Source organism: Sciurus vulgaris (genome assembly GCF_902686455.1).
Source record: "Sciurus vulgaris genome assembly, chromosome: 7".
Classification (NCBI taxonomy): domain Eukaryota; kingdom Metazoa; phylum Chordata; class Mammalia; order Rodentia; family Sciuridae; genus Sciurus; species Sciurus vulgaris.
Genome location: NC_136467.1, coordinates 82,752,995 through 82,776,854, shown reverse-complemented (window position 1 = coordinate 82,776,854; position 23,860 = coordinate 82,752,995). Strand labels below are relative to the sequence as shown.

At 33.7% G+C, this 23,860-nt stretch overlaps 1 protein-coding gene across 5 annotated transcripts in view; it reads left to right on the top strand.

The window, feature by feature from the left end:
• TTK (TTK protein kinase) overlaps nt 1–23,212 on the top strand; it is a 63,396-nt gene extending 40,184 nt beyond the window's left edge. For 3 of the 5 annotated variants that reach the window (XM_079146520.1, XM_079146519.1, XM_079146518.1), the window contains exons 11-22: nt 150–298; nt 1,396–1,532; nt 2,858–2,984; nt 4,659–4,751; nt 8,711–8,868; nt 8,999–9,150; nt 10,239–10,363; nt 17,493–17,573; nt 19,711–19,887; nt 20,239–20,323; nt 20,845–20,942; nt 22,812–23,212. In XM_079146520.1, the coding sequence (XP_079002646.1) occupies nt 150–298; nt 1,396–1,532; nt 2,858–2,984; nt 4,659–4,751; nt 8,711–8,868; nt 8,999–9,150; nt 10,239–10,363; nt 17,493–17,573; nt 19,711–19,887; nt 20,239–20,323; nt 20,845–20,942; nt 22,812–22,895 (1,466 nt within the window). In that variant the 3' untranslated portion in view covers nt 22,896–23,212. The remainder of the gene's footprint in view (nt 1–149; nt 299–1,395; nt 1,533–2,857; nt 2,985–4,658; nt 4,752–8,710; nt 8,869–8,998; nt 9,151–10,238; nt 10,364–17,492; nt 17,574–19,710; nt 19,888–20,238; nt 20,324–20,844; nt 20,943–22,811) is intronic. The other 2 variants (XM_079146521.1, XR_013764936.1) reach the window with 2 other exon arrangements.
• The last annotated feature ends 648 nt before the right edge of the window (nt 23,213–23,860 follow it).

The window sequence follows — 23,860 nt, the reverse complement described above, 5'->3', positions numbered from 1 at the left end:
CGATCACATACTCATGGGTTCAAGAGAGCATCCACCTCAGCCTTCCACGTACTTGGGACTACAGGTGGATGCCACCTTACCTTGATTTAGTTTTGTTATTATCAAATGTTCTTGCTTTTTAATGATGACAATAACAAATACAATTTCAGAAATGAAAGAACTCCAAGAACCAAAGGCTCCAGAAAGTAATCAAAAACAATGGCAATCTAAGAGAAAGTCAGAATGTGTGAACCAGAATCCTGTTGCCTTTTCAAATCAGTGGCATATTCCAGATGTAACCCCAAAGGCTGATACAGAGGTAACTTTCTTTCCCCTTAAAGTACAGTGTTGCTATTGTTCATAATATATTTCTGAAGTTTGATGATAATGTGAAATATTTTCTTTTGTTAAATAGTTATGTGGCATATTTAGTGGAGTCTTTTTTTTTTTTTCCTTTAAGCCTTCTTCAAAACATAAAAGAACTACACAGCGTGGAAAGTAGAATAGATTTATCCATTGTGGCTCTCAAGAGCATAAAATGGAATTCAGTTTAATCTAAGTAACTACAAATATTTTATAAAATTAAAACTGTCCCCAAATTGAAATGAACCTCCATAGAAAGTTTAGTTACTAAACGTTTTCAAGCAAAATAGAGTTAGGTTGAGATGCAGTAGTATAGGGGTTACTAAACTTTCTGTAGAGGGTTAGTAGTCTTTGCAGGCTACATGGTCTTTGTTGCAACTTTTCAACTCTGTAGTTAGAGCATGAAAATGGCTATGGACCATATGTAAATAAATGGTCATAGACATATTCCAATAAAACTTGGTTTGCAAAATTTAGATGGCAGGCCAGATTCAGCCTGCAAGCTGATCCTTGCTGTAGAGGATGCTCGTTTATCCTCTCTGGGATTTGTATGAGATGAATTCTACAGGCTCTCTTGTGTGAGATAGGAACACAGGCATTTGCTATTCCAGTTTTTGCTAAATCATAATATTGGCTATATTTGGGGATGTGATATGGTTTTATTGTTTAGAGAACTTTTGGAATTGAACCAAGAGCCTCACATATGCTAAGCATCTCCTCTAGTACTGAGCTACACTACTAGCCGCTGCTGTTCTAGATTACAAAACTTTAATGCCTGATAAAATAGCTCTGATGAGGGGAGGATCTTAGGTCCTCATTTGTTAAACTATTTTGCAAACCTATACTTGTAATCAGTTTGAGCAGACTATGTTAGGCTTAAGAGTTTGGAGTAAAAGCTATACTAAAAAGTTATCGAAAGTCTAAAATATATGTGCCTACCTGTTTTAGTGTGGTTTGTTTTTTATATTCTTATTTTCTTTTAAAGGTGATGTTTGTAAAACTACAGAATAGGAGACTAAAAACTGAATCATAGTGTTTTAAATTTTTTCTTAGCAGAAACATGCCACTGTTGAGCAGCCTGTCCTTTCAGTTTCAAAGCAGTCACCTCCAGTGTCAGCACCTAAATGGATTGATCCAAAATCTATTTGTCAGACACCAAGTAGCAATAGCTTGGATGATTACATGAACTGGTAATTACTTTTGACACCTAATTCAGTATTCACTGTGATAAGATGGAAATAAGAAGCTTTGGGGCCAAATGGATCTGGGGTTGATTCCTGCTGTTAGTTTTTCTCAGTTTTTTCATCTGTAAAATGTAAAGGGGAATATTATTATGTTACAATAATATATATTTTTAAGAATTGTTATTTATGTAATCTTTATAATATTGTAACCTGTATTTACATCTCAGGATGTAAACCTTGATAAACATGCACTGCCACATGGCTATCTCTCTAATTGAGAGACATTTTAAAGGGAGATTAGCATTCTTAAAGTAGATAAAGGTGGATAAATGTTTTGGCCTAGGAGGTGTTCATTGGAATACAATAATTTCTATTGTTCACATAGTTCTGTAGCTATTCAAAAGTGTAAGATTTGAGTGGGTAGGAATGAGGGATGAATAAATAAACAGGGTGGTCAGTGCTGATATACAGGAAGTACAAGGGATATCACAAAAAGCAAGTGAATGACATTTCAAAGAAAAAATATAAAGGAATGTTATACATCATAACCTTCAGCCAGTGGGCATACTTTTAAAGTATTTTTAATGTCTTAGGAAACAATTTATGTCCTTGGTTCCTTTGGCTTTTCATTTCTATTATGTTAACTTTGATCTTAATTAGAACTGACCTTTTATAACCAGAATCTTATTATTTAATATAAATTTGCTGTATTACTTCATTTTACTACACAATAAAATGTATTAAAGAATATATTTAGATTGCTAACTAAAATGATTAGGTATTTCTTATGGTCTTACATCATTTATTGTTGATAAATATTTGTAGACCTCCTTGGTGCTAGGTACTTTTCTAGATGTTGAAAATATAATAACAAACAGAACAAAATGCCTGTGTATACTGAACAGAAACAAAGTTAAGGGCCAAACTCCTCTGATGATATAATTCACTTTCAGATATTTCTAGAACTATTATAGAACATTATACTATTTTAAAACATTCATAAAATCTATCATGTCATAAATGACCTTTGCTTTGACTAAATTCTTATGAAATAGTCCTGACTGCATATTTTAGATGCCATCTTATTTATATTACCAATGAGAATTTCTTATTGGGGCAAAAAATTTATTTCAGAAAGAATTCCCCCAAAATGAAGTACCTGGTGGCAGTGTAACTTAAATATCAGATATATTATGAAAATGAACTTGGGTATTGTTTGATGTAGCACTTCTAAGTTTAAGTCAACCTTTCAAAATACATGAAAGCTTAATCAGAATCTTGTATATTAAATTTTAATATTTTAAATTAAGAAAAAATAAATGCTTTCCTAGTTTTAGAACTCCAGTTGTAAAGAATGATTTTCCACCTGTGTGTCCATCATCAACACCGTACAGCCAGCTTGCCTGTTTCCAGCAGCAGCAACAGCAAGTGCCCGCTACTCCTCTTCAAAACCTACAGGTTCATTGAGCTTTGTTTATGATAGTATATGTTAATCACCTTCATAGAGTTCATTTTTACAGTATCTAGTTTTCACAAAAGGTCTTCAAGATCTTGTCAATTTTTACTCCCAATAAGCCAAACCTTTTTGATATTCCAGTAAGTATGAACCCTATGATGTTTAGAAATTAGTTATTAAAGAAGCTAATGAAACTGTTATCATTTATTTAGCTCAAGAATCCAGTTTGAATAGTTGAATAAAATTTCTCTTATAATTGAGGTTAAATGAACAAAAATTTTGTGGATGTGTCAATTGCATTGCCGTTTGAAAAATAATTAGACACCCTTGACACCAGTAACTGAGATTAGCTTATTAGTAACTCTGAGAAGGAACCTAATAATGGTAGAAAACTTGGACCTTATAGCTTGACTGGGCATGAGTCTTGGCTTCCCTGCTTGCCATCTGTGTGATCTTTTGCAAATTATGTACATTTTCTGTGTTCATTTCATCATCTATGAAATGGGAAAATGAAGCTACTACCTCATAGAATGGTTGTGAATATTATATTTGTTAATGTAGTTGTAATTTTTTTTTTTTTTTTTTTTTTGATACTGGGAATTCAACCCAGGGATGCTTTACCACTGAGTTACATTCCAAGTTCTTTTTATTTTTTATTTTGAGACGGGGTCTTGCTGAGTTGCTGAGGGTCTTGTTAAGTTCTAAGGCTGGCCTCAAATTTTCAATTTTCCTGCCTCAGCCTTCTGAGTTGCTGGGATTATAGTCTTACACTACCACACCTAGCTTATATTTGTAACTCTTAGGGGACAAGGAAATGGATGGGTTTTCTTTCCTAAGAAACGTTCTGTTTAAGTAAGGAAGAATAGAGGACATAAAAGGGAAGTGGGGGTTATCCTTTGTGGAATTACAATACATACATATTTCAAAGCCTAGTATTTTCATTCAGGAAACATATTTCAGTGTCTCTCAATCCTCGAGGTTAAAAAAATTAGAATCCTTGTTATTTATATAGGAGATTACATGAGAAAGATTCCATGATTTGAAATCTGAAACTGAACTCAGTTGAGTATTTATGGAGACTGTGCTTCAATTTGTTAATAGTCTTCTCACCATGCCATCTGTTAAAAGCATTTATAGGTACACAGAGAGGCCCTCCAGTATGAGGGAAAAAATGAAAGACATGATACGACATGGGTTGAAAGTTTGATGGGCAAGATGCTGAAGTTCAGAGAAATCAAGTAACTTGTTGAACATCACTCAGGGCATAGCCGGGAAGCGGGGCTTGTTGAAATTTGCGTTTATCTGAGCTACTGGGGCTCTTAGTACCTTAGCATATTCTTTCCTTTGTAAATAATGTTAAATGAGAAAGAATATAGATGTAATTGTGTATGTGTATGTGAAAGTAAAAAGATGTGAGGGAAAAAAATGATAGCTTATGAGTTTGTTGAAGATTAAGTGATATTTTCCTCTTTCTATTTATGTTAAATAAAAACCAGTTAAAGGGAAGACCTTAGAAATGTGTGTATAAAGAGGTATGTTGCTTTGATTAAAGTATGCGCAGCAAGTTCTCTTCATAAAATATTCTAACATGTCTCATTACTTAAGATAATTTCAAATTTTGGAGTATTTCATACTTAGGCATACACTTTGATCCATTATTGGTATTTTTAATTTAGATTTCGGGATCCTCTTCAACGAATGAGTGCATTGCCGTTAAAGGAAGAATTTATTCCATATTAAAACAGATAGGCAGTGGAGGTTCAAGTAAGGTAAGTATCTTAAATATTTAAAAAATGAACAAAAATATATTAAACTTTGTCTTTTTAGCTATAGGGACTCTTTTTTTCTTAACTTCTGGGAGCCCATGTTGCTCTTGAGCTAAAAAATCTCATCTCCTATCTTCCTCCTTTTTCCCCTAAAAACTACACATCCTCTTTAGACTTGCACATGAGTTCCAATTGCAAACTTTTCCCACCAATATCCTGTGCTCTCAAACATCTTTTCTTTTTTCTTTCTTTTTTTTTTTTTTTTTAGTTGTCAGTGGATCTTTTATTTTTTGTATGCAGTGCTGAGTTCGAACCCAGGGCCTCACACATGCCAGGCAAGTGTTCTACCACTGAGCCATAACGTCAGCCCCCGCCCCCCCCAAACATCTTATCGCATAAAACAATGACTTAAATTGGCAAGGGACCACTAATATTCCAGAAGAATCTTTCTAAAAGTAATTCAGAACATGAGGTGAATTACTAATAGATTTAGGATTATGTAGCAAGAATTTTTACTAATGGGTTTTTTATCTCAAAAACATTTTTCAAAAAAATATTTTCTGTTTTTGTAGATGGACATGATACTTATTTTTATTAAGTTTTTAATTTCATTTATTATTATTTTTTTTAATCTGGTGCTGAGGATTGAATCCAGTACCTCACACAGGCTGGGCAGGCGTTCTACCACTGAGCTACAGCATTCAAAACCCTTAATAATGAATTTCTGGGATTAGATCATTTCCTAAATTCATCTGATTTTTTTGTTTTTTGTTTTTTAGTTTTTAAGTTATTTTTATTGATTCTTTTTGTTATACATGACAGTAGAATTCATTTTGATGTAATGTATCTTATTCTAATTACACCCTAGGTGTAATCCCCAGTGCCAAAAACAAAACAAACAAATAATAAGGTATATACATTACCATGTGTAGCAAAGTTTTCAATAAATATACATTTTCTTTCTCCAAACTTGCATCAAATTTCAGTCATCAGAATAAAAGAATAATCACATGTTATCAATTTATTTGAATTCCCTTATTTAATTACTTTGGTTAAAATTTCTTTGGCTAATTATTACTTATTAGTTATTTTACTGTATTTTAATAATGTCAAGGTACTGACACTTGTTAGAGGTGTTTATTTCACAGCATGTTATCAGAGGATGAGGAGGAGTAGTCTTAATGATATTTTAAAATTTCTTTCTTTGGAGAATAATGAAGTTATAAGCTTATTTAAGTTAATGGTTACGTGATGAAGCTATAACTGATGCATGTTTTCTGAATTCAATTCTATTATTCAATTTAATTATTAAGATGGAGTAAAAAAATCAAACATGCCTCAAAGGTAAGTTTTAGGAAGTTACCAACCATACTGGTATTAAGAACTTCTAGAAAGGTCATGGAGCTGTTAAGAATGGTCAAGATACAGATCTAGCTAATCTAGTTCTAAATTGATTAACTTCCCATGAAACTGACAAATCACAACTCAGGCACTACTGGATGCTCTGTGTATTTATTTGATTTGTTGTTTTGTGTCCCCCTGCAATGAAATGTGAGCTCCAAGAAGATAGGGATATTTGTTTTGCTCAGTGATGTTATTAGCCTTGGTATTATAACACCTGTAGTCCCAGCTGTTGAGGAAGCTGAGGCAGATGGCTCAGTCGAGCTAAGCCCATGACTTCAAGACCTGCCTGGGCAATACAGTGAGACTGTCCCCAAAACAAAACCAGAATCCTAACTTTGATACTATCTCTGTGAAATGGAAATAGGACCCACCTAATGCAGTAGGTTATTTTAAGAATTTTTCGAAAAGCAGTGACATTGGGGGAGTAATGCCTATATACATATAAATCTAATTGAAAAGTTTTCATTTGCTCCAAAAGTTTGGAATCGTAAGATAGCCATAGTATCCTGCAGATTTTTTTTCTGAAATATCTGACAACTCTAACATATTTAAAAATGTTCACTTTATTTTGTTCTGAATGACTTTAATTGTGGTAGCAAACATTTGCTCACTTCAGACACACTGCACAACTGTGCATCTCAGTCATCCTTCCAGCCCTACATAGTAGGTTTTACTAAGAGTATTTTACTTTTGTGAGATTGAGAACCTTGGCCCAAGGTTAGATTGTTGATCCAGTGTGGAGCTAGAATTCAAATGTAGATATTTCCTTCCAGTCTTGCTTAAGTTCTCTATTTGTGTGTGTGTGTGTGTGTGTGTGTGATCTATGATCTTTAACTTTATTGTTATGGTACAAAGCTATTTCATTGTATGAATATACCACTGTGTGCCTTATTAAACAGAGTGTACAAATAAGATGAACCTGTTAGATTCAGGGTCCTGGTGTCTGTCTTGCAGGACACAATAGAATGCTTTCTCAATTCATTGAGATTTGCAAGGCTCATTCCTTGTACAAAATGACTTTACGGTACTGTTTTAAAATTCCTTTCATCTGTTTCATTGTTTTCTACTGCCTTTTGCTCTATCACTATTTTATGTTTCATTTCTCTGTCTAATTTGCTATATATCTAAGTAAAACCAACAATACTTTATTTTAGAGTTTTGTACCTAAATATTAAAAGTAGTTAAGTTGTACTTGAAGGCCTGATAGATCTTTTATATTAGTGTAGTTTTAGCACATTGACCTCATACATACTTGGCCTCTTCTTGTTCCTTCCCAGTATCAAGTAGTCAAGGTTAAGTGACTTTATTTCAATGTGTCAGAAAGGATAGATAAATATAATTTTTTTGGTTTTGTTGTTTGTTTTTGGAGTGCTTGGGATTAAACCCAGGCTCTTGCACATGTTAGGCAAATGCTCTATGAGTTATGCGTCCATAGCTCTGATATTTCTTTTATACACTGGCAATTTTTGAATTCTTGAGGTTTACAAGCATAACCCCTGCTACATGTTGACTGAAAATTAGACACAGTAGCATGTTTCCTTTTCAAAATGTTATCTGCCCTATCAATACTACTTGGAAATTGTCCTTTATAGTCATAGCAATTTTGCCTTGACCATAAAGATCCTGACAATATACTTGTGAGAACACCTTATTTCTGTTAACCTAGCTTTAAAAAAATTGGATCTACTCTACTTTCACAACTGAATATTCTGATAGCTTGCAATTTAGCTTGCAATTTCTATTTATATTTTTAATATTTTCTATCACACTGGGTGTGGTGGCACACTCCTGTAATCCCAACTTCTCAGGAGGCTGAGACTGGAGGATCACAAGTTTGACAATAACCTCATCAACTTAGTAAAACACTGTCTCAAACAGTAGCTGGGTGTGGTGGTGCATGCTTGTAATCCCAGCGGCTTGGGAGGCTGAGGCAGAAGAATCACGAATTCAAAACCAACCTCAGCAAAAGCAAGGCACTAAGCAACTCAGTGAGACCCTGTCTCTACATACAAAATTGGGCTGGGGATTTGCTCAGTGGTCAAGTGTCCCTGAGTTCAATCCCTGGTACCAAAAAAATTAAAAAGTAAAAAGCAGTGGTATGTAGCTGTGGGGTAAGGTTCCCCTGGATTTGATCCCCAATACCACTACCACACACACGCGCACACGCGCACACAACATATACATGTACACACAAATATATATTTTCTCCAGCACAAAAATGCACTAGTTATGCCATACACAGTGGAAAAAACACATGTAAGAAATGGTATTTCCCTGGTTAAAGTATTCAAAAAAGTTATCATATGAAATAAGATATAGAAACTTTTAAGCTTATGACTTTCAGCTATTGAATATCTATTGTCAGAGGTGGTTGAAAATGGTTTCTTACTGTCATGACTATTTTTTTCCTTCTGTATTAAAAAAGCTGAGAAACTTTTAATTGTTAATGTTAACATTTCTTTTAGAATTTTTTCAAAATTCTATCTAATAAATTTAGAAGCTTTGTGATAGTATATAAATGGCATATTCTAAACTTTTCTTTTTATTGTATTATATAGGTCTATCAGGTGTTGAATGAAAAGAAGCAGATATATGCTATTAAATATGTGAATTTAGAAGAAGCAGATAATCAAACTATTGATAGTTATCGGAATGAAATAGCTTATTTGAATAAACTACAACAACACAGTGATAAGATCATCCGACTTTATGATTAGTAAGAATATTCTTTTGTAATTTAAAAACTTTAAACTATAATCCTTAAGGTAAATACTTAGTTGATCTTCATTAACATAACCTAGTCCTTTATTACTTAGTTACTTTTATTCGTTTGTTTTAAATTGCAGTGAAATCACAGACCAGTACATCTACATGGTAATGGAATGTGGAAATATCGATCTTAATAGTTGGCTTAAAAAGAAAAAATCGATCAATCCATGGGAACGCAAGAGTTACTGGAAAAATATGTTGGAAGCTGTACACACAATCCATCAACATGGTATTTAAAAATCTCTTCATACATGTAAAGTTAAAATATTTCTTAGTGGTGTCAGAGAAATAAACCAGAAATAATTTTACTGGTGCCTTTAACTAGATGAACTAGGTGCAAATTTATTTCTTAAAACACTGTCATCCCAGAGGATTTGGGCATGGACTCAAATTTCTACATCCATAATGTAAAAACATGTGTTTCCTGGTATTTATGTAATCTATGATCCTTATCTTAGATTGTGGTACATCTGAGACTTTAGTAGTATTCAGCCATCCTTAAAATATGAGATGATTGTTTCTCTCATTCTCCAAATGATTTCATATTGTGTGCTGTCTATGAGACTTTTTTTGTTACCTCATGGTTTCTACTTAAACTTGTTCATGGTTCTTTTTCTCTACCTTTACCCTATCTTTAAAAACAAAAACAAAACAACAGCTAAATAACTGATTCATCTTCTGCTTGTTCCTATAAATTAAAAAAAGTAATTCAGCAGTGCTGAAGATCCTGGTTGTGGGCATGGAGGTGTCAGGATTTGGGTCTTCCCATCTGGCAGTACCAGTTATGATACTTTGTGCTGGACAGTTAACCACAGTGGTCACGAGAGACTTTGAAGCCAAACTGCCAGACTTACACTTATGGAATTGTCACTTAGTATTTGTGACCTTGAGCAATTTGCTTAAACACTCACTGCCTTAATTTCCTCACCTTAAAATGGAGATAATAGAGGCTGGGATTGTCTCTGTGGTACAACACTTGCCTAGCATATGTGAGGAACTGGGTTTGATTCTCAGCACCACATACAAATAAAGGTTCATCAACAACTAATAAAAATATTTTAAAAATAAAAAAATAAAATGAGGATAATAATACCTCAGCATCATTATAAGGATTAAATGATTCATTATATGCAAAAAACTTGGAAGGGTATCTGGCACATAACAAGTATTATGAAAGTGCAGAATATATTTAAAAAATGAAAAATTAATTGAGCTGATTAATTAAAGGAACCAAGTTTACTGTAGGTTGTGACTTTTTATTTTTTTAATCTGCAGAATGCTTTACTTTGTTTAATAAAATGGATTTTTCTTTTGAAGGCATTGTTCATAGTGATCTTAAGCCTGCCAACTTTCTGATAGTTGATGGAATGCTAAAGCTAATTGATTTTGGGATTGCAAACCAAATGCAACCAGATACAACAAGTATTGTTAAAGATTCTCAGGTAAGACTTTTAGTAAATGATTGGTTACCATGCATTTGAATTTAGTTCCTTTGCTCCTGTGAAGTGTTTTCACCTACCTCATTCTTCAAAGGATTTGAATCTTTTTTTTATAAGAATACATATTATAACTATTAAGAGATTAAAAGTAATGGTCAAAATAAATTAGAATAGAAAATCAAGATCATATAGAAATATACCAGCAATTTTGAAGGATTTTTCTATAGCTAGGAAATAATCTTGATCATGATCCAAAATTGACCTGAAAGGCTGGTTTAGAGTTTCTTCATAACAACCAAAGAGTGAATAGCAGTTATATGGTTCTCATTGTCCATGGGGTAAGATTATTTCTATACTTTCAGAGAAGCAAAACGTTTCCTATCATTTAATTTGGAAAAAAATTTAAGTGTTACTTTGTATTGAAAATGTCATAGTCAACGTTGTATTTAACACCGTTTTTATAGTAGGACATGAATAGCAAAGATAATGGTGTTGTCCCATAATGACTAAAGCAAAAACAACAGAGTTTAAATAATAATCTGGCTTGGAGCTAAAATGATGTTCCATGTATGTAGATTTCAGATATTTCTTAATCAGCAAAGTCAGACTTTCCAGAAGGAAAAGATGGGCGTTGTGCCCTTAATACAATTTATTTGCAATCATAATTTATATCAAAAGTATGACTGAACACTGAATTGTAGGTCACCTTGAAGATATCTTCTGTACCAAGGCCCTGAAGTACAGATATTCTGTGTTGCAAGCAGAGACATTTATTTTAGAATAAGAGGAACACATTGTAAAGTTTGCATTATTCTACTGTAGAAACTCTTTTATGATTTAGATTAGATGCCCATCCCATCTCAGGTAGTACACTGGGCCAAGGAGTCCTAGGAGACAAAACTTGAAGGGTACTTTTGTTTCTACATTGGTTTGTTGGTTGATTTAATAAAGTAGGAAAAATGTTGAGTCTGTTCCAGCACAGAAATGACTGATAATCAAGTCCCTGGAGTTTATGACCATTAATAAAATGTCAAACCTGGACAATTTTTAAGGCAGATATTGCTAGTTACCCACTGTAATTACAGAAAAAACAGCATTCTGAAGATGGATGTTTTCTGATTCTGACCCTGATCTTTTATGAAATAACTTGATATATGTCTTGAAACTTTGTTGGCAGTTATTCGAATTTTTCAAGTATATCATGAAATCCATAATTATCCAAGTTTCCAAAAATCTTGGAATATAATTTGCTATACTTCAGTCCCCAGTACTTCCCTTTCCCTCCTCCCTCTCCCTGTCTCCTTCCTCTGCTCTACTGGTAGTTCTTTTAATTCATGCTTTACATATATATACATAAAAGAGAAATTCCCTGTGGTATATTTATATATGTACATGATGGAGTTTTATAAAGAAAAACTAAATTATGGTGTTTACTGGTAAATGGATAGAATTGGAGAACTTCATGCTAAGTGAAATAAGTCATACACAAAATCAGGAGATGAGGAAGATCCAAGGTGATGAAGTAGAGGGAGGCTGTACTCCTTGTCACTTGTTGACTTGGAATTCAAGCAGAGGAAATTCTGTTTCTCTGAGCGGCAGCTGTCAATGCCCACAGATCCCCTGCTGTTTACCCACCACTCTTCCACTGTTATTGCCCACCGTCTACCAACATATTGCCTGCCTTTTGAGCACAGATCACCCGCTTACCTCTCATCAAGTATCATCCTATCATCCACTATTTGCCCATTTTCCCACCTCTTGCCTGCCCATTGCCCACCTTTCACCTACCCATTGCCTGCTTCCCAACATCCACCTGCCGTTAGCTTGCAGACTTCCAGTGAATCACCCACTGCTGCTGCCTGGAAGTCCATTGTCAAGTACCCACAAATGAGATACTGAAAGCCATCAGGGACACTGTAAAACTACAGGATAGAAACTGTACTGCCTCAGATCCATACTGCTAGATGGGAAGACACACAAACAATATGAAAAAAAGGGAACAAAGTGCCTCAAACAAACCAAGATGTTCCAAAAATAGAATCCTGAGACAACACAGTAGAAGAAATGTCAGAGAAGGAGTTTAGAAGGTAGATAGACTAATCGTCAATATAAAGGATGGTATCCAAGAGAAAATAGAGGAAGTGAAAGATCACCTTAATAAAAGAGGCAGAGATTATAAAAAGGAATCAAGCAGAAATCCTTTAAATGAAGGAAACAATAAATCAAATTAAAAAATCAATGAAAAATATCGAACAGACTAAACAGGCAATGGAGACAAAATATACTCTTGAAAATAAAGTCGACTACACAGAGATGTTAAGAAACCATGAACAGAACTTCCAAGAAATATGGGATAACGTGAAACGATCAAATTTAATATTTATTGGAATAGATGAAGTGTGGAGATACAAACCAAAGGAATGCATAATCTTTTCACTGATAGCAGAAACTTTCCCAGGTCTAAAGAATGAAATGGAAAATCAACTACAAGAGGATTATAGGACCCCAAATGTACAAAATTACAGCATACCCACACCAAGGCATATTATAATGAGAATGACTAACATATAGAATAAGGATAGAATTTGAAAGACTGCAAGAGAAAAGAATTCAAATTACATATGGGGAAAACCAATTCAGATTTCAGCTGATTTCTCAACACAGACCCTTGACACCAGGAGGTCCTAGAATAACATGTAAAGCTCTGAAAGAAAATGGATACCAACCAAGAATTTTATATCCAGCAAAATTAATCTTCAGATTTGAAGATGCAATAAAAACCTTTTTGTGATAAAAGTTAAAAGAATTCACAATTAGAAGGCCTGCACTACAGAACAATCTAAGCAAAATATTCCATGAGAAGGAAATGAAAATAAACAATGAAAACCAGCAAATGGAGGAACTACACTAAAGGAAAGGTCAATCAAAGGAGAAACCAAGACAAATTAAAAACAAAAAATAAGCCAAAAGGTCCAGGAATACAAATCATATCTCAATAATAACCCTGAATGTTAATGCCCTAAACTCATCAAGAGACAGACCGGCAGATTGGATTTTTAAAAAATGACCCAGCAATATGCTTGTCTCATAGGAAAATACATCCTCAGACTGAAGGTGAAAGGTTGGGGAAAAAACATATCACTCACATGGACTGTGTAAACAAGCAGTGGTTTCCATTCTCATATCAGACAAACTGAACTTCAAAGTTATTCAGAACAGATAAAGAAGGACATTTCATACTGCTTAAGGGAATCATACACCAACAAGACATAACAATCTTAACATAACATGCTCCCCAAATAATGGAGCATGTGTATACAAACTTCTCAGTTTCAAGAATCAAATAGACCACAACACAACAATATGGGTGACTTTAACACACCCACCTCTCTCATCATTGGGTGAATTTTCCAAACAAAAACTAAACAAAGAAACTATAAAACTAAATAATCAATGATTTAGACTTAACAGACAGAGTATTTCGTCCATCAATGAGCAAATACACTTTCTTCTCAGTAGCATATGGATCCTTCTCTACAACAGACCATATCTTATGTCACAAATTTAAAAAATTGAGGTACTACCCTGCATTCTATCAGATCATAATGGAATGAAACTAGAAATCAACAATAAGACAAAAAATAGAAGCTACTCCAAAACTCGGAGACTAAATAGCATGCTATCAAAAGACAAATGGATAGCAGAACAAATCAGGGAGGAAATAAAAAAATACTTAAATGAGAACACTGATAACAACATCATAATCTCTGGGATACCATGAAGGCAGTGCTAAGAGGAAAGCTCATTGCATTGAGCTCATACATTAAAAGAATAAAAAGTCAACAAATAAATGAACTGACATTACATCTGAAAGCCCTAGAAAAAGAACAAATCAACACTATAAGCAGTAGAAACAGAAAATAATTAAGGGCTGGGGAGATAGCTCAGTCGGTAGAGTGCTTGCCTTGTAAGCACAAGGCCCTGGGTTCGATCCCCAGCAACGCAAAAACCAAAAAAAAAAAAAAAAAACCCAAAGAAAATAATTAAAATTAGAGCTGAAATCAATAAAATTGAAACGAAAGAAAGAATTGAAAAAATTGACAAAACGAAAAGTTGGTTCTTTGAAGAAACAAAGTTGGTAAACTCACAGCTACACTAACAGAAAACTCAAGTTACTAAAATTAGTGATGAAAAAGGAAATATCACGAATGGATAGTACTGAAATACAGAAGATAATTAGAAACTTTTGAAAATTTATACTCAAATAAAATAGAAAATATCAAAAACATTGACATATTCCTAGAGACATGCGAACTACTTCAACTGAATCAGGAGAGCCTAGACAGTTTAAACAGATCAATTTGAAGCAATGAAATAAAAGACACCATCAAAAGCTGACCAACAAAAAAGTCCAGGACCAGACCGATTCTCAGCTGAATTCAAAGAATTAACACCAATACTCTGCAAATTATTCCATGAAATAGAAAACAAGGAAACCTTTCCAATTCCAAACTTGTACTGTGAGGCTAGTATTATTACCTTGATACCAAAACCAGACAGAGACATATCAAGGAAATAAAATTTCAGACCAATATCCCTGATGAACATAGATGTAAAAATTGTCAATGAAATTCTGGCAAATTGCATACAAAAACATTAAAAAGTTAGTGCACCATGATCATGTGGGGTTTATCCCAGAGATGCAAGGTCATTTCAACATATGGAAATCGTTAAGTATAATACATCACATCAATCGATTGAAAGACAAGAATCACATGATTATCTCAATAGATGCAGAGAAAGCATTTGACATAATATAGCACCTGTTCATATTCAAAACGTTAGAAAATCTAGGGATAGTAGGAACATATCTCAACATTGTAAAAGCTATCTATGCCATTATCATTGTAAGTGGAGAAAAATTGAAAGCATTCCCTCTAAACACTGGAACAAGACAGAGATGCCCTGTTTCACCACTTCTATCCAACATAGTCCTTGAAGCTCTAGGCTGAGCAATCAGACAGATGAAAGAAATTAAAGGCATACAAATAGGTAAAGAAGAATTCAAACTATCACTGTTTGCTGATGACATGATTCTATATTTAGAAGATCCAAAAAATTTCACCAGGAAACTTACAGAACTAATAAATGAATTTGGCAAAGTAGCAGGTTATAAATCAATACCCATAAATTAAATGCATTTCTATATATAAGCAATGAATCCACTGCAAGAGAAATTAGGAAAATTACCCCATTCACAATAGCCCCCCCCAAAAAAAAAAAAAAAAAAAAAAACTTGGGAATCAATCTAACGAGATGAAAGACCTCTACAATGAAAACTACAGAACAATAAAGAAAGAAATTAAAGACGACCTTGGAAGTTGGAAAGATCTCCCATGCTCTTGGAAAGGCAGAATTAATATCGTCAGAATGGCCATACTACCAAAAGTGCTATACAGATTTAATGCAATTCCTATTAAAATCTCAATGACATTCTTCATAGAACTATAAAAGACAATTATGAAATTCATTTGGAAAAATGAGAGACCCAGAATAGCCAAACAGTCCTTATCAAGAGTGAAGCAGGAGGCATCCCAATACCAGACCTTAAACTATACTACAGAGCAATAGTAACAAAAAGGGCATGGTATTGGCACCAAAATAGACATGTAGACCAATGGTACAGAATAGAGGACACAGAGAAAAACCCACATAATACAGTCACCTCATACTAGACAAAGTTGCCAAAAACATACATTGGAGAAAAGATAGCCTCTTTAACAAATGGTGCTGGGGAAACTGGAAATCCGTATGTAGCAAAATGAAATGCAATCCCTCTCTCTCACCCTGCACAAAGCTCAACTAAAAGTCGATCAAAGACTTAAAATTAGGCACTAGAACAGAGACTCTGCACCTGATAGAGGAAAAAGTAGGCCCAAATCTTCATCATATTGGCTTAGGACCTGACTTCCTTAACAAGACTCCTAAATCACAAGAAGTAAAATTAAGAATCAATAAATGGAATGAATTCAAACTAAAAAGCTTCTCAGCAAAGGAAACCATCAATAACATGAAGAGAGAGCCTACAGAAATCAATCAACAAACATGAAAAAATATCATCTCTAGCAATTAGAGGAATGCAAATCAAAACTAAGATTTCATCTCACTGCAATCAGAATGGCAATTATCAAGAATACAAGCAACAATAAGTGTTGACAAGGATGTAGGGGAAAAGGTATGTTTATACATTGCTGGTGGGACTGCAAATTAGTTTGATCACTCTGAAAAACAGTATGGTGATTCCTTAGAAAACTTGGAATGGAACCACCATTTGACCCAGCTATCCTACTCCTTGGTCTATACCCGCAAAGACTTAAAATCAGCACACTACAGTGACGCAGCCACATCAATGATTATAATAGCTAAGCTATAGACTCAACCTAGATGCCCTTTAATACATGAGTGGATCAAGAAACTGGTATATATACACAATGGAATATTGTTCAGCCTTATAGGAGAATAAAATTATAGCCTTTGCAGGTAAATGAATGGAGTTGGAATATATCATATTAAGTGATATAAGCCAATCCCCAAAATCCAAAGGCTGAATGTTTTCTCTGATAAGTGGATGCTGATCCATAGTGGGTAGCAGGTGGGGTAGGGAAGAATGAAGGAACTTTGGATTGTGGGGAGGGATGAGGCAGTGGGGATGGGAAGGGTGGTAGAATAAGACAGACATTATCACCCTATATACATACATGATTACCCTACTGGTGTGATTGCACCATCTATAGCCAGAGGAATGAGAAGTCATGCTCCATTTGTGTAAAATGTGTGAAAATGCATTCTTCTGTCATGTGTAACCAATTAGAGCATATTAAACAAACAAACAAAAAAAAAGAGTCAAATGCTTTCTCTCGTGTTTAGAAGCTAGACCAAAATAAGGTGGGGAAAATAAAAGAGCAGCAGGATCCTATGAATATAGAAGGGAGCAGAGGGAGGAGATTAAGTATAAGGGAGGCATGGGAAAAGGGAGGAATTTTTGAATGGAATTTGACATTTGTGTTTTTAAAAATCTAATGCAGAATGAAATATGTTCATTGATTTATATCTTTTGTGACTTGGCAAATAGGTTGGTACCGTTAATTACATGCCACCAGAAGCAATCAAAGATATGTCTTCCTCAAGAGAGAATGGGAAATCCAAGTCGAAGGTACTGAAAATATTCACCTGCCATCAGTAAGCTTGTCAGAAAACTTAATGGGTATTATAGAGACTTTATCCTTCTTAAGCAGGTTGTCATTTATTCAATTCCACCCTTCTGATGACTTGACCTGATTGTTCTTTAACACTGTTTTTTTTAATAGAGTGACCCTTCCTCTGTGCTCCTACAAGAAATGTACCGAGGATATCTTTTAAGGTTTAAAATTAAATGAAAAAAAAAAAAAAAAATCGACCTTAATTTGGACACGTGAATAGCATGGAGTTGATATCATTCACAGTCTCTTTTGTTTCCTCTATGATTCTTTCATTTTATTTTTCACCATTTAATCCTTTTCCAAATTCTACATTTCCAAGTATTCCTAAAGTATATCATTTTTTCTGGCCTGCCACTGGCTCCTTTCCTTCCTTTTTCCCTTCTTTACTCCCTTCCTACGGTGCTGGAGATTGAACCCAGGGATACTCTACTACTTAGCTAGATTCCCAACTCTTTATTTTTTAATTGACTGAGTTGCCCATGCTGGCCTCTAACCTCATGATCCCTCTGCCTCAGCATCCTAAGTCACTGGAATTAGAGTAGTGTATTACTATGCCCAGGTAACAAATATACTGTCTTATACATTTGTTCTTAATGTCTGTTTAGCTTCTACTTTTCTTCAAAAATTTAGATTTTTGTCTCTTTCTTAATTAGACTTGCCATGGGTTTGTTCATCTTAAGTAGGCTTTTGTTTCATTTGTAAATTCGATTTTCATTTGCTTTCCAGTTGATGCTTTTATTTCAGCTGCTTTTTTGTTTTCTCTTTAGTTTTATTTTTCCCCTAACTTCTTGATATAAATAACAAATTCAATTATAGCGCTCATTCTCATAATTAAAACTGTGCATTTTACTCTAAGTTTGACTTTGGCTGATGCTTTTACTGTTTTAGTGTGGTGTTTGCTTATTTTCATTAATTTTTAAGGCTTGTAATTAGTTTTAAATTCATTTTTACTTTAAGATATTTTAAATTTTACCTAGAGTTCAGATTTTTTTCAGTTGTCAACACAGTGATTTAATAAGTAATGGTAAATCTCAGATTGATTGAATAACCAACCTGCTTTGTACAGTGGCCTCGGTGTTTCTGAATAGAAGATAAAATATTATCTCAACATGTCTCCTAACTAGTGAAGGAAGCAAAACCCTTTCTGGTTAGTTGTGTCCTCAGCTTGGTCTGCCACACTTTTCAGTGAATACCTCTTGGCTCCTTGGGGCTTCTTCTCAGGTCCTTAGTGTCTTTATCACTTCCTATGCTTTCTGCTTAAAAATGTTGTTACTGTGTAGGGCTCATGGCTTTTTATGGTTTGCACCTACCCACTTACTATACAGAGTTCATGAGTATACCTTTTAAGCTGGCTTTGTTGTAAACATTTTCCATGCGTTGGCTTTGCTATCAGACTGCTCTGTATGTTTTATATGGGGATTAGGAGAGGTTATTTATTGAGTACCTACTATAACAAGAAACTGTTCTCTGATCAACCATATTCATGGTTATGTTATTTAATGTCCATTACATTGTATTCCTCCCCACCTGGCATTGTTGCATGTTGAGCCCAAGGCCTTAGACGTGCTAGACAAGCTCTCGAGCACTGAGCCATACCCCCGTTCTATGACAATGTACTTTTATTTGTGTTTTAGAGGTAAGGAGACAGAGACATATAGAATTACCAGCTAGTGATAAGACCAGGACACAAGCCCTGCCCAGCCTAATTTCTGCAATTGATATTCTTAGATTTAGGGTTGCGTAATATAAACAACCTTTTAATCTATAGATACTTTGAACTTTTATAGGAATGTATTCTAATAATTCTGGGGAAAACAAAATTTATAGTTATATTTTTTATTTTCTTGTGTTTTCATAAGCTGACAAGAATTTAATATTGTCTCAATCAAAGTGATTATGAGTTTGTTGAAAGGTTTAAAGTGAAGCTCATTTCTTGATAAAATAACCAAATGTCATGAAAATCAGAAAAAGATAAATTTGTCATTTCATAATCTGGTACTTCCACATTTGTTCTGATTTCATTATGATTTTATGATGTTTATATATTAAGGCAACTTGCTTTTTCTTTTTTCTTTTTCCCCTCCTACTTAGATAAGCCCCAAAAGTGATGTTTGGTCCTTAGGATGCATTTTGTACTATATGACTTATGGGAAAACACCATTTCAGCATATAATTAATCAGATATCTAAGTTACATGCCATAATTGACCCTAATCATGACATTGAATTTCCTGATATTCCAGAGAAAGATCTTCAAGATGTGTTAAAGGTAATATTACTAATATATGGATATAGACAGATATTTCATGACTAATAATCTGTTTAAAAGAAGTAGCTGAAATGATCAGAATTATGTAATATCAGAATTATAATTATGGCTTAAATATAACTGGTTTACTGAAAAATTACTGAAGTAACTCTTAAAGCATGATTAGTTTACTTCAAAGGTGTTTTAAAGCTTCGTGAATACTTGAATTTTGCAAAATAGTTTGGGGTAAATAATATTATTTGAGTGGAATATCTAGAAAACAGCTTCTGTAATGTGATGTAGTCTGGAAAATATTTTATGAATATTATTTTTTAAAAACTATTCCCCCCACCCCAATCTTTATTTATATAGTGTTGTTTAGTAAGGGACCCTAAACAGAGGATATCCATTCCTGAGCTCCTGGCACATCCATATGTTCAAATTCAAATTCATCCAGGTACTATTTCTTTATTGTTTATTGCCAGATTACTAATACAGGCAACGTATTAACTATGATAAAAAAAAGAATCTAAATTTGCTACTCTTTTATAGCCTACCTCCTTCCTTAAAGAAGTTGCTGTTTTGCCAAATAATAAATAAAAGCACCTTTCTTTACTTGATGGCATTCAGTTTTACCTTCCTAGATAAAGGACTGTGATCAGAGGTGAATTACACAAATGCCAGTTACACAGTGGTGTATGCCTATGATCCCAACTACTTGGGAGCCTGAGGCAGGAGGATCACAAGTTCAAAGCAACTTAGTGAGACCCTGTCTCAACATAAAAAGGACTGGGGATGTAGCTCAGTGGTATAGGGCTTTCCTGGCATGTGTGAGGCCCTGGGTTTAATCCGCATACTAGGGGGAAGTGGAAGTTGATGAAAATGCCAGTTATTATACTGTGAAATAGAATGTGTATTTTTAATGGATTTATGTTTTTCTTATTGGTTACCAGTGTGTTGATTTTATTTATTTTTTAGGTAACCAAATAGCTAAGGGAGCCACTGATGAAATGAAATATGTTCTGGGCCAACTGGTGGGTCTGAATTCTCCTAACTCCATTTTGAAAGCTGCTAAAGTAAGTATGCATATTCTGTACATTAGTTTGAACTGTTTTGTTTGGTGAGTTAGACACTCAAAAAACAGGTAACCCAAATAAAAGTTGGTATAATCACTGCATCAGTTATGAAGTGTACCTCTATAGTTAGATACATAGCATGTGCTTTTGGGTAAATACAGATTTATTGATTTGTATTCTTATGCATATAGCACTATTCAGGGTGGCTTGTCATATAAGGTACTTTCCAAAGATTGTCAGGTCTCAACTAGAATAAATTTAATAGAGGAATCTGTCTTTTTTCTGTGTCAACACTATTCTTAACACAGCCTTTGAGTTCCTTCTGCCAAATTTTATTAAGCCTTAAAGAAATTACACTATTTGTTACATGAAATGGATTTTATAAAGATATACATAGCAATCAATTTATTTCCTAAAGCCTGTATCTCAGATTTTTCAGCCTCCCTATACCTGTTTATATCTATTTCATGATTTTTTAAGTGTCGTCAGTATTTCTAGAGCCCTATGAATGTTTACTGACCAACTTGTTAGCTATTTAACAATGACTAATTGTCTGTTTCATTATAACATTATACAGATGTGAAAGGTTGAGCTAATAGCACTCTTAGCTGTCTGTACAGGAGTAAAATCAATCTAAGTTGCTAAGAACATCATCTTATTTCTTAAGGAATTTATTATACATTCACTGTTATATTTGCATTCATATAAGGTGATTTTCTCTTAAATTTTCTCAAATTTTGATGACTAAATCAGTGACTTAGTCAAAATCAGACAAAATCTATTTTATATTTGCTCTATATTTCATGTCTCCATACTTTTAGTTTTTACCAATGTGTTGCTCAAAACTTTGTAAAATAAAATTAGGGTGCATTAGTCACCTTCACTGATGATATATTCCTTGAAGGCAAAGGTATCTGATCTTAATAAATTTGATGTTGACTAATCCTTCAATCAGGTTTTTTTTTTTTTAATACATGACTGTGAGCCCTCTGTATCTGTGGATTCAATCAACTGCAAATTTAAAATATTTCAAATTAAAAATTTTGTGTGTGGTAATATATACCTGTAATCCCAGCTGCTTAGGAAGATGAGACTGGAGGATCACAAGTTCTAGCCTGGGGCAACTCAGGGAGATCTTGTCTCAAATTTAAAAAAAAAAAAAAAAAAAAAAAAAAACCAACCAAAAACAAATTACATTTGTACTGAAAATGTGCAAATGTAATTTGTACTGAGCATGTATAATCTTTTTTCTTATTATTTCCTACAAATTAAAGTATAATGACAATTTACATCACACTTACAATGTTTTAGGTATTGTAAGTAATCTAGAGATGATTTAAAGTAGATTGAAGCTGTGTGTGTATGTGCAAATACTGTGGCACTTTATATAAGGGACTGGAGCATCTGTAGATTTTGTTATCTGGAGTAGGATCATGGCGCCATTCCTCTACAGATACCAAGGGACGATTGACCTAAATATAATTCCTTACATAATAATTTTAAATGTCCCATTGATTAATTTAAACAGCATCTGAAAATATATATAGTTTCCTACTGGTTTTGCATTTATTTAAATGACTTTAAGAAAAAAATAAGGGGGATCAAGAAAGTCTTGAAGATTTACGTATATGTTTAATAGCTATGTTATATTTCTCTGATGGAAAGATTGAACTGCGTTTCATGATAGCTAATCCTTAAGGCCAAGTTAGCTGTTTAAAATTTTTCTATCCAATGGCTTGTAAGATAATTTTCCAATTATAAGAACAAGAGAAATAATTCATTATGTTTAGAATATGTCAAGTTACCTTTAACAATTTGATAATACATTGCATTAAAAAATTACAGAACATATTTGTGTTTTAATTTCAGACTTTATATGAGCGCTATAGTAGTGGAGAAAGTCATGATTCTTCATCAACCAAGACTTTTGAAAAAAAATGGGAAAAAAAATGATATACAATTACTCATAAACTGTCAACTATAAAATACATTGTACTGTTAACACTTTTGATTCTCTATGGAAATCTACTCTTGAAAACCACTTCACTCTGAAATGCCATCAGCAAAAAATTCAGTAAATTATCCTTAAAGAAAGAAACAAAATAATAACCTCTAACGGCACTGTATATATTAAATTGTAGAATCGTTTTCTGTTTTATGTTTTTCTGTAAATCACATATATTTATAGCATTTCATACTTGGAATACTGGGTAGACAACTGAAATATATTTTGAAGAACTATGTAAATAAAGCTTTATAGCATTAAGTGACCTAAGATTTCAAAGATGTAAAATTATTTTCTTCTATTTTTTTTTTTCTTTTTGGTACTGGGGATTGAACCTGGGGGTGTTTTGCCACTGATCTATGGCTGCAGTTCTTGTTATTTTTTTTGAAACAGGGTCTTTCTAAGTTGCTGAGATTCTCACTACATTGCTGAGGCTGACCTTGAACTTTTGATCATTCTGCCTCAATCTCCCAAGTCATTGGGGTTACATGCATTTACCACTGTGCCTAACAGTAAAATTATTTTCTTAAAGCAAATATATTGTCTTCATGGTAGTGAAACTCTTAATAAAAATTGAGTTAAGGGAACACTTGAGTGGGAGTAGATCATAGTAAATGAAATTTCAAAGAGAAAGTCCAAGAGTTTAAATTCCTAAATAAAGTTCCAAATTATTTATGGTACTGATTATTAGTTCGTAGTTAAGGGTTGCACATGGCTCTTTCGATCACACTTGGATTCTTCCTAGCATATATTTCTTTTGGTGTTTAGAGTGTCATGCCTAGATTCTGTTATATAATGTCCTCATTGAGTCCTTAGTGATGGCTAAATGGTCCCAGAGTCTCTCAGGTACTTTTTTTTTTTTTTTTTTTGCAGAGCGGGTTTAGGTTCACAAGCAAAATTGAGCAGAAATAGA